Here is an 11596-nt window from a genome sequence, read left to right on the forward strand (position 1 = left end):
ATCGATTCGATGTGGACTTAGAATTGACACCTCTACTTGCACCGACCTAGGTATTGACACAGTAACCACGTGACCAGTTAGCATTCTTTCTCACTTTCTCTAATTATTCTCACAGTCAAAAGGCCCTAAGCCAAGCCAAGCCAAGCCAAGCCAAGCCTGAGCCCTGAGGTAGTCCTAAACTTCAAAGAATCTCTATGCTCGGCTCTCTCTCTCAGTTCTTCCCTGCCCTCTGTGTCTCACACCCTTTGGGCTGCAACGCTTTTCCTCTCTCTCTGGGTTTGTTGGATATTTTTTTTTCTGCCACGAAATTTAGGGTTTTGAGATTTGAATTTCCTACCATGGGTTCGCTGAGATTATCACTTTGAAAGCCCTCTCTCATCTCGTTTAGGCTCTTTAGGGTTTTCTCTCCTTCATTTTTGTTTAGGTCCTTGAGGGTTTTCTCTCCCACCGCCTACCTTGCCGTTTTGCTCTCTCAGCTGGTCACTGTTAGTCCACGGAACACATCGACACAGGTACAATGCCTCTCTCTGCTTTTGCTTCTGCTGCCCTAATCGGTATCTCAGCTTTTATTTGTGAAATGCTACAACTTATTACAGGAGGTAACTCTCTGCACCTCTCTTCTCCAACGAAGATGATGCTACCTCCCTTCTCCATCTTCGTCTCCAGTTGACGGTGCGGGAACCTCGAATGGAAATCCAGCTGCTGCAACTCTCCTTCGCGGTGCACAGAGCGATCTCTGCAAGCGATCCGACTACAAGGTGAGCTCATTCGGTGCAGTGAACGAATTGCGTAGTTTGTCTCCCACATTCGAAGATTCTCAGGGAATTCTCGCTGCCATTACTGAAACCCCTAGGTAAGCATTGAAATTATTTCGATTTCTGAAACCTCTAGGGCTTCGGTATTTTCCAATGTGCAATGTACAGTAGGGCTTCGATTTGGATTTTACAAACCCTTGCAGCTCTCTACGGCTGAAAGGATTGAAAAAGAAAAAGTCGAATTGCTATTCTTTTGCTTTCTCTTTCTCTGTCCTCTTTACTAGGTTAAATGTGTTTGATATTATATTGTGCTTGCATTTTAGTGCTCCTGTTCTTTGAAGATTCTCAAATTGTAAACATCCACCTGCTTCAACTATCCTTCTCTGGCTATTATTTGTCCTCAAGTTGCCCAATTCAAAGTGGTACCTACCCTTTGTATTGCGCACACTCGTCTGTTGTTGCCACTGTTGCATCTAGAGTCTGGGAACATTGAATTTTTGTTTTATGCCCACTTTTTTCGGTATTTGCTGCTCAATTTATGATGTGCAGGATTTGATGGATGTTAATAAACAAACCAACTTTACAAATGGTTCCAAACTGGCCAATCTGTTAGCAAAAAAACAATGAGATTTCTTGTTGTTGGGATGTAACTTATTATTTTCATGTGAACAGATAGATCCTGGTGGTACGTAGCTTATAATTTTCATGAGAACATCTTGATCTTGTCTCTCGAGGACTTTCATGGGCTTTAATTACTGCTTTTGCTGTTGGATATCTGTTGCATCATGTATGGGTGCTCTTGCTCTGTTCCAGTAATGTTGGGTTTCTCCCCCTCCCAATGCTATCGAGCTGAAGTTTGATAGCCAGTGTTTGGCAATACTGGGCCAATAGGAATAGTTTAGGAATTAAAATGAGATTTACTATCCCACTGCAGAGCTGACTGTGGAAATTGATGGTTCAGAGACTTCTCGGTAGATGCTATTCTTGATGTTTGATGTGGTTCACCCTATTCGTAAATTTCTGTACTGCATTCGAGGTGGTCTTTGGAGATGCATGCATCTCATTAGAAATATATAGTCTCATTAATATGGGTGGCAATGTTTTTTTGTCTCTTCTATGAGAAGTAAGAAACACAGGAAGACTGGTAGTATTTGGGAGAGTTCCTATTATTGTCATCTTCTCTTGAGAATGGGTGGCTGTTGCCCTTTTTCTTGTACTTTATGGCTGTGCAAAAAACGATCTGAGAAACAGGTTTAGCAAACCCCAAGAACTTCGTTTCTGTTCCCAGAAACATGAAAAATCATTTCTGCTGTTTCTAGGCATAGAAATAGCAGAAACGTTATCTAACAGTGCCTTGGTGTTGATTTGAGGGTTTGCTCAGGAACACAAGTCCAGACTCTGCGGTTCGAATTTAATACACGGGTATGTGATAATCATGTATTAGTGATTGCAAATTCTGAGCTTGTTGTAAAATGGTATTTTTGGTTCAAATGGTTTCCATGGTTCCTTCATTTCCTCGAATGAACCTCACAACGGAACAGAATCAGAAGGTTTAATCCCTTTTCTTGATTCTATCCTCTCCTTAATTAGGGCTTTCCTTTGGTCTTTTCTTCTCTTTATTTATTTATTTTTTGAGTTGAGGTTTCAGGCTCTCTCTAAATAACATTATTGGTTCAAATGAGTTGTGCACGCATTTGCTTTCCCAACTTTCTTTTTTGATCCTTATAATTTTTTTTTTCTGAGTTGAACGGTCGTATCTCTGGAACTTGCTTAGGATTCTAACACTATTTTAATATGCTAGGCTTCGAATATTCTCTTCAGAAATTTTCTAGTCCCATTATGAGACTCTTATTACTAACCCCAAAGGGAAGTTTTATGAGACTCAGAGAGATCCTTGTCTGGTACCAGACTGGACCAATTTAATCTATCTTATATAGTTGATCGGATGACCCCATTACTAATAGCGAGCTTTTGCTCAATGGATGAACCAATCCTTTGTTTGGATGCATTGATACGGATCGTTATTGCCTGGGAATGAAACTTACCTTTCAAATTGTTGGTTGAGAAATTGAGGCATATCACCATGTTGTATGATAGTCAAATACTCAGATATGCAAATAAAACCCCATAAATCATGCTGTGGCATTTACATGTGAAATAACTGAAACCAAAGCATCTCATACATATAACATGTATTTTGAATATCCTAGTTGTAGGATTATTGGAATCTAAATCATATTTGAGTTAGGATCCCTATTCTGGTTCATGAACATGGTTCTTGCTAAGCATTATCCCAGAGGTAAAGATTTTGTAATTTTGGACAATGTACTGATTTGGCAATTAGGAACCGGAACCAGCCTACCCATTAATAAACAATTCTGGATCTCAGATTTGGAACACAATAGCTTAATGTTCCAGCTCTGGTCCTGACCCCTTAGGACTGGACCAATTTAAATTGCACCCTTCTATATTTAGTAGATTTCTGTGAAACCTGGCATAGTAGTAGGTTCTCATATAAGGAGAACTCGACCTGAGTTCTGTGGCCATCCTGATTGTTGTTTCTGAGGATAACTATTTTTTTCCTCTCTACCAATTTTCTGGTTCTATTTGACAATTATTGATTTCTTCTAATTTTCTAAATCTGATTTCTATTTGCATTGGTTCTTATATTCTAATTCCATCATTCAAGTTCTGTATTTGATTTCTGATTTTATCTTCCATTTGTCGTTGCCTGGTTTGTTAAGTTTCTTAAAGCTTTTAGTCTTTAATTGTTGATTCGATCTCCTCCTGTGTTCAAATAATTCAGATACACATTCTTACCCTAATTCACGCCATTATTTCGTATCTTGCAGAAAAGTTGTGTTTGGCAACAAGCACTGATTTAATTGTTGCCAGCAATTCACACCATTATTTCGTATCTTCCCTGCAATTCCAGTCATGGGAGCTGAGATCCAAGACGAGGGCTTGAAGAAGCTAGAATACCTGTCCCTTGTCTCAAAGGTCTGCACTGAGCTTGAATCCCATCTTGGGTTTGGTGACAAGGTACTGGCTGAGTTCATCACTGATATGGGTAGTAAATGCGAAAGTGTTGATGTATTTGATTCCAGTCTAAAGGAGAATGGTGCTGAGATGCCTGATTATTTTGTTCGCACTCTCTTCACCATTATCCATGCCATTCTTCCGCCAAAACCCAAATCTGATAAGGATAGTAAGAAGGATGCTTCCAGTGGTAAGATGACGATGTTTTCTGGTCTTGCAATTGCAGACAATAAAGAGAGGGCCAAGGAAATCGAGAAGGAAATTGAAGAGGAAGCTAAGCAGAAGGATAGAGAGAGAGAGAGGGATAGGGATAGACACAGGGACAGGGACAGGGACAGGGACAGGGACAGAGTTAGAGACAGTAGAAAGGATAGACACAGATATAGATATGATGATGAGAAGGACGATAGAAGAGAACGGGGTGGGTACAGAGATGAAGATGATAGAACTGACTCCAGGAGTAGGTCAAGACACAGCCGGCATGACAGACATAGAAGGGATGAAGATGATGAGAACGTTGACAGTCGAGATGGAGAGGATAGAAGAGACCGTAGAAACCAGCAGAATGTTCGTTACCATTCAGATGAGCCTGAACTGTACAAAGTTTATGCAGGTCGGGTGTCAAGAGTGATGGAAACGGGATGCTTTGTTCAGCTGAATGATTTTAGAGGTAAAGAAGGTTTAGTTCATGTTTCTCAAATTTCTAGTCGGAGGGTTGCCAATGCTAAGGATGTTGTGAAGCGGGACCAGGAGGTACATGTCAAAGTGATTTCAATGTCAGGACAAAAACTGAGTCTTTCAATGAGGGATGTTGATCAGACTACTGGCAAAGATCTCCTCCCGTTGAACAAGAGTTTGGATGATGATGTTTTGAGGGCAAATCCTTCTGACTCAAGCCAGGGTCCTAGAACTAGGACAGGGCTTTCAGGGATTAAGATTGTTGAGGAGGATGATATGATCCCATCGCGACGACCATTGAAGCGAATGAGCTCCCCAGAGATATGGGAAGCAAAGCAACTTATGGCTTCTGGCGTTCTGGATGTTAGGGAGCATCCTATGTATGATGAAGGAGATGGGTTGCTTTACCAGGAAGAGGGTGCTGAAGAAGAGCTTGAGATTGAGCTGAATGAGGAAGAGCCAGCCTTTTTGCAGGGGCAGAGCCGATACTCCATGGACATGTCACCTGTGAAGATCTTCAAGAATCCTGAGGGGTCCTTGAGTCGTGCAGCGGCACTTCAGTCTGCTCTCATCAAGGAGCGAAGAGAGGTACGGGAGCAGCAACAGAGAACTATGCTTGATTCTATCCCAAAGGATCTTAACCGTCCTTGGGAGGATCCAATGCCAGAGACTGGTGAGCGGCATCTTGCACAGGAACTGAGGGGTGTGGGTTTATCAGCCTATGACATGCCAGAATGGAAGAAGGATGCATATGGTAAGGCACTGACATTTGGGCAGAGATCAAAGCTTTCCCTACAGGAGCAGAGGCAGAGCTTGCCCATCTACAAGTTGAAGAAAGAGCTTATTCAGGCTGTTCATGACAACCAGGTGTTGGTTGTAATTGGGGAGACAGGATCTGGCAAAACTACCCAGGTGACACAATATCTTGCTGAAGCAGGTTACACGACAAATGGAAAGATTGGATGTACGCAGCCCCGTAGGGTAGCTGCTATGTCCGTTGCTAAGAGAGTGGCAGAAGAGTTCGGGTGTCGTTTGGGGGAGGAAGTTGGCTATGCTATTCGGTTTGAGGATTGCACTGGTCCAGATACTGTCATCAAGTATATGACTGATGGTATGCTTCTCAGGGAGATTTTAATTGATGAGAACCTCTCTCAGTATTCTGTAATCATGCTTGATGAAGCCCATGAGAGGACAATCCACACTGATGTACTTTTTGGATTACTAAAGCAGCTTGTTAAACGGAGACCTGACCTTAGGTTGATTGTCACTTCTGCCACTTTGGATGCAGAGAAGTTCTCTGGATATTTCTTTAACTGTAATATCTTCACCATTCCTGGAAGAACATTTCCAGTTGAGATCTTGTACACAAAACAGCCAGAAAGTGACTACTTAGATGCATCACTGATCACTGTTCTGCAGATTCACTTGACGGAACCAGAAGGCGATATCCTTCTGTTCTTAACTGGTCAAGAAGAGATTGATCATGCGTGTCAGTCTCTTTATGAGAGAATGAAGGGACTAGGGAAGAATGTGCCAGAACTGATAATATTGCCAGTATACAGTGCCCTTCCAAGTGAGATGCAGTCAAGGATTTTCGATCCTGCTCCTCCTGGGAAGAGGAAGGTGGTTGTGGCTACCAATATTGCGGAGGCTTCTTTGACCATTGATGGAATATTTTATGTCATTGACCCTGGATTTGCTAAGCAGAATGTTTATAATCCCAAGCAAGGACTTGATTCACTGGTTATAACTCCTATTTCACAAGCATCGGCCAAGCAACGTGCTGGACGTGCTGGGCGGACAGGACCTGGGAAATGCTATCGCCTTTACACTGAAAGTGCTTATCGTAATGAAATGTCACCGACATCTGTTCCTGAAATTCAAAGGATAAATCTTGGAACTACTACACTGACAATGAAGGCCATGGGAATCAATGATCTTCTGTCTTTTGATTTTATGGATCCCCCTTCACCTCAAGCCCTCATCTCTGCCATGGAACAACTGTATAGTCTGGGGGCTCTGGATGAGGAGGGGCTTTTGACAAAATTGGGTAGAAAAATGGCAGAGTTCCCCTTGGATCCACCCTTGTCGAAGATGCTTCTCGCTAGTGTGGACCTTGGATGCAGTGATGAGATTTTAACTATCATTGCCATGATTCAGACAGGAAATATCTTTTACAGGCCTAGGGAGAAACAAGCCCAGGCAGATCAGAAGAGGGCCAAGTTTTTTCAGCCTGAAGGTGACCATCTAACTCTACTCGCTGTATATGAGGCTTGGAAGGCAAAGAATTTTTCAGGACCCTGGTGCTTCGAGAATTTTGTTCAGTCTCGATCTTTGAGGAGGGCTCAGGATGTCAGAAAACAACTTCTTACCATCATGGACAGGTATGATTCTCTATTCTTTCATCAACAGAATATGACGATCATTCATTATCAATTGGTCTATTTTTGTATTTAATTAGACCTTTTGTGTGTAAATTAGTGTTTTTTTTTAGGTTTTGTAAATAATAATTCTGGGGAAATGTGTTACAGGCTTATATCTTCTGTGCCATATTTACAGTTTGTCACACACTATTTTGTTTTAATGGATGGTGCTGGTATAGTAGTGATTACTTTATATCTAACATGCCCTGTGGATAAGTCTTGTGAATCTTTTTTTACCAACATTTTCTTTCTAATTGTTTAAAAAACCCTTTATCCTTTATATTTTGTATTCTGTATTCTGTCTATTTTCTGTCATTGTTTTTGAGATATATTATTGCATATCTTAATGGTTATGTGGACAATAGTTATGGTTTTAGTTGTTTTCCGGTTGATATTCTGTTTGTTTTTTTACATCGTATGCAGACTTGATGTCCTGTATGTTGGGGTAAAGTCTGTGACTAATTAAATGCGACATGGGTGCATTTAAAATGCTTATCCTGTAGCTTATACGTTGTTTGAAAGCTGCTCCAAGGATCCATTGAATGGCTAAGGTTTGTTGACGATCCCTGGCTACAATCCCAGGGGCATCATAAATAGTACCTGCGACTCCTACTTTTTCCACTTTGTATATGGGCTTTATATTCTCTACCACATCAACCATAAGTTTAATTACATTGTGTTCAGTTCGAGCTGGGCAATGAAAAGTTTGATAAACAATAGCACTAAGTCTCGTTCTTTTACCTTCTTTCATGCGAAAGTTGACCTACTTCTTGATCAATTATACAATTCATCCTTTGCCTGCTTTTTTGAAGGAATTCTTAAATTAAAAAACTGAATTGTTCCTAATAATTCTCAAACCCAAATCTGCTAACTTGCTACTGACAGGAAAAAGAAAAGTTTGACTGGGAATGCGATCTCTAAATCAATTTACTGTATTTTCAGGTACAAATTGGATGTTGTGAGTGCTGGGAAGAATTTCACAAGGATACGGAAGGCAATTACAGCAGGATTCTTCTTCCATGCTGCTAGAAAGGACCCTCAAGAAGGTTATAGGACCTTAGTTGAAAATCAGCCTGTCTATATTCACCCAAGCAGTGCTCTCTTCCAGAGACAGCCAGACTGGGTGATTTACCATGAGTTGGTGATGACTACAAAGGAGTACATGCGTGAGATCACGGTTATTGACCCCAAATGGCTTGTGGAATTGGCTCCAAGATTCTTCAAGGTTTCAGATCCAACAAAAATGAGCAAACGCAAGCGACAAGAACGTATTGAACCACTTTATGATAGATATCATGAACCCAACTCTTGGCGTTTAAGTAAACGGCGTGCTTGAACACGTTTCATTTGTGGCAGCAAGTTTTGTACCTTGTTCTATTTGTTTACTACTATTACTGTACATATTGTTTCTCTATAATTTCATGTATTAAATTTGATATCCCAGCATCCCTCCTTGAAAGTAGTGGAGGTTTTTCTTTCAATGTCTGTCCTTTTGTTGTGCTATCTGTTGGTTCTTGATTTTTTTTTCCACTTATGGCTATACGGGTGAAACAAGTTTGTGTTTCGGTTCATGTGGTTGAAACAAATCATGAGATGTAAAAAACAGCATCAAGTCTTTTTGTATCCATTATCAACACTCGAAAAGGTATTTTAGGATCCAGGACTGATCAGTGCAGTAGTTGTAAAATGTGAACTTGATTAGATTTCCCTTGATCCAAGAAATAGCATCAGTTGCTCCACTTCAGTATTAATGATGTCAATTGGATTTAGCCTTTCATTTCCTGCAGTATAAATTGATTTGTCCTGAATTTCCTTTCTATTCGTCTGCACCATGTGATGATTAGAAATTCTTATCTCCACTGATAATGTTATGTTAATAGAAAGTGCGAATAATATCATTTTGGCTTTTCTGTTATGGTACATGTTGGAATGTTGTATTTGAATTTGGAGCCAAAACAATTTTTTGGCTACCTTTTTCCCAAGTTGATTTTGATGTCGTGAGGATCTGAGTCTTACTGAATATCAGATTCACCCATTGAAGAACCTTTTTTATTTTAGCTCCAAATCTGATGGAAGAACCTTTTGTAGAAGATGTTGCAGTGTTGATCTCCACTGGAGTGAGTCACTATAGCAGGTAACCAACCCCCCCCCCCCCCCAACCCCCACTCATATACTATTTAATATAAAAATCAATGGTAATTTGGAATTTGGTAGATTTTGGCATAATGTTGCCTGGGATAATTTTGTCCATCTTTTCTGTTAGGATTTTGGGATTAGTGTTGTCCGCAAATTGCCTCTGCTGGAATTCCCTTTGAATTGGGAATCAAGTACTGAGAGAACTCAGTAAATTGATAATATAATTGTCTTTGGTTAACCAGAAACTCAATTTCTGCATAGGAACTGTACTTTGATATTGTGAGACATATCAAATGCCTCAAGAGGCCAGTAGCCTGCAGTTCCACTGCAGCGTTAGTAAGGTTTGTGCCAATTCTCTGGTGCAAGGGGATAGTTGATGCCTTGACGACCACGACAATAAACTGCGATGTAAAACTGACCCCACGGAAGTGATGATAGCCAGAGTTCCAGACCATGTGGTTGAGCCAATGCAGAAGCCGCACTATTCATGGGTTACGAACCATATTGCCGATACCCTTGCTAGGAAGGCATTGTCTATCGTGTGTATGACAGATTGGCCGCTTACCACTCCTTGGCTTCACGAACTGTGCTCGTCTTATACCGTTGGCGGTACACATGCTTATTAGTAAATTTCGTTTCTACCAAAAAAAAAAAGAGGTGGTTCAGCAACAACTGAAATTTTTCTTGCAACGATAGAATATGATTAGTTGATCCTGGTAAGGCTTCATAAACAGTATGATTTAGTGTATTAGTTGATGATCATATGAAAAGGAATAGGTTGGTGATGGAAAATAAAGTTGGTGTTTGGCTTTTGTGAATTTCAAGTGATTTGACTTTTGATAAGCAAAGAAAGTTGAGTGAAGACTAAAATGGAAAAAAAATAATGGCATTGCAAGCTCAAGACGGAAGAATATGGGAAAAGAAAATGAAAATAAAAAATGGAGGAAGATCTGTTGGCCTCTAAGATCAGGAAAAACAAAAATAGTTTTAGAATACCGCGCCAGGTAGGGGTCGAACCTACGACTTTCTGCTTAGGAAACAGACGCTCTATCCACTGAGCTACAGGCGCTTGACATTTTTTAATGAATTCTATAACTATTATACATCTTTACATGGCACTCATGAGAGGCCTTTGTGGACAGAATTTGAGAAATTACCATGAACAAAAAACCCTTAAACCCCACTTATTTCTTGAACTATTCATGAGAATTTATTTTAAGGCAAATACTATGGATGATTTCTATCTTTCTGTGTTTTTGTGTTGGCGAAGATTAGATGATTAATTAGAAGAAAAAAAGGCCTCTTGAAGACCTTGTAGATTGATTGAAGTACGTTTAACAATCTTCTTCCTTTCTTTGGTATCTTCTCAACAGAAGAGGAACCCAAGTTTTCTTTTCATTCCTCCCATTTATATTTTCTCTCCTCATATTGAGAAAAAAAAAAAATGAGAACCTCGATTTGTAGAGGATCACAATAACAACAAACTCAACCTTATCACAACTAAATGAAGTTGGTTGTATGGATCCGTGTAAAACAAAGTAGAGAAATCTGAGGTTTACAGAAAGAAAGAGAAATGAAAGTAAGAGAAATAAATAAATAAATAAATGATAGATGAGAAAATAGAAAAGAGAAATGAAAAATGAAAGTTAAAGAAAAGAGACACAACCTAGAAGTAAGGAGAATCTTAGCTGAATGGGGTTAGCTACATGAATCTTAGCCCTCCAATAGATTCTATTCGAGGTTATACTTGGGATAAGACTTAGAGTATGCATGTCATTCTTCACAACTTTTCCTATGGTCATTTTAGGCCTGCCCTCAGCTGTTTTAGCTTATTCAATCGGAATTAGAATACTTCTCCTTATTGGGGCGTCCCCAGGCTTCTCTTGAAAATGACCATACCACAACAAATGACTTTCACAGAGTTTGTCATTGGTCGGAGTAACTCCCAAATCATCTCTAATACATTCATTCCTTACTTTATCCTTTCTAGTTTTGTCATACATCGATCTTAATATCTTCATCTTTGCTACACATAGCTTTTCTATGTGACACTTCTAAACTGCCCAACATTCTGTCCCATATATCATGGCTGGTTGAACAACAATCCCATACAAATTTTCTTTAAGCTTCAAAGGAATTTGTTAGTCACACAACACTTGATGAGCACATTTATGTGTGAAATCTTAGGTAGTAAAGCATATATATTATATATTTAGAATTGAGTTACATTGGATTTTACTCTCTTTTTGCAGGTTTTCTATTTTCAAGGCCTTAAGGACTATCAGACACTGTATCTCCAATTTTACACGTAAAGAGATCCCGTTTATTTTCATATTACGAAGAGGACGAAATTCTGAGCAAGATGGATATATTGCATTAAAAGTACACATTCGTTTGGACAACCGTACACGTGATTATTCTTTTCGGGTAAAAAAAAAATAATGGACTAGAATTGAACCGAGATTTAGAACCATCCTACATACAATTGTTCCAGGGGTATAAAGAATATTCTAAGATGCCAACAAAGATGGAGGGACCCACATGGGGCTTTGGACACTCTTTTTC

The 11596-nt window shown here is 39.8% G+C and overlaps 1 protein-coding gene and 1 non-coding gene across 2 annotated transcripts; one reads left to right on the forward strand and one right to left on the reverse strand.

Moving 5' to 3' along the window:
* The first annotated feature begins 203 nt into the window (after positions 1-203).
* LOC122066325 (probable pre-mRNA-splicing factor ATP-dependent RNA helicase DEAH5) lies at positions 204-8376 on the forward strand. The gene is made up of 4 exons (XM_042630147.1): positions 204-512; positions 597-853; positions 3608-6856; positions 7838-8376. Exons 3-4 carry the CDS (start codon positions 3693-3695, stop codon positions 8229-8231), a joined length of 3558 nt encoding a protein of 1185 aa, XP_042486081.1. The 5' UTR covers positions 204-512; positions 597-853; positions 3608-3692; the 3' UTR covers positions 8232-8376.
* Positions 8377-10027: 1651 nt separating this feature from the next.
* On the reverse strand, positions 10028-10100 carry TRNAR-CCU. Its single transcript has one exon. It is a non-coding gene; the product is annotated as a tRNA-Arg (tRNA).
* Between the last annotated feature and the right edge of the window lie 1496 nt (positions 10101-11596).

The sequence above is a fragment of the Macadamia integrifolia genome, unplaced genomic scaffold (genome assembly GCF_013358625.1).
Source record: "Macadamia integrifolia cultivar HAES 741 unplaced genomic scaffold, SCU_Mint_v3 scaffold2350, whole genome shotgun sequence".
Lineage (NCBI taxonomy): Eukaryota > Viridiplantae > Streptophyta > Magnoliopsida > Proteales > Proteaceae > Macadamia > Macadamia integrifolia.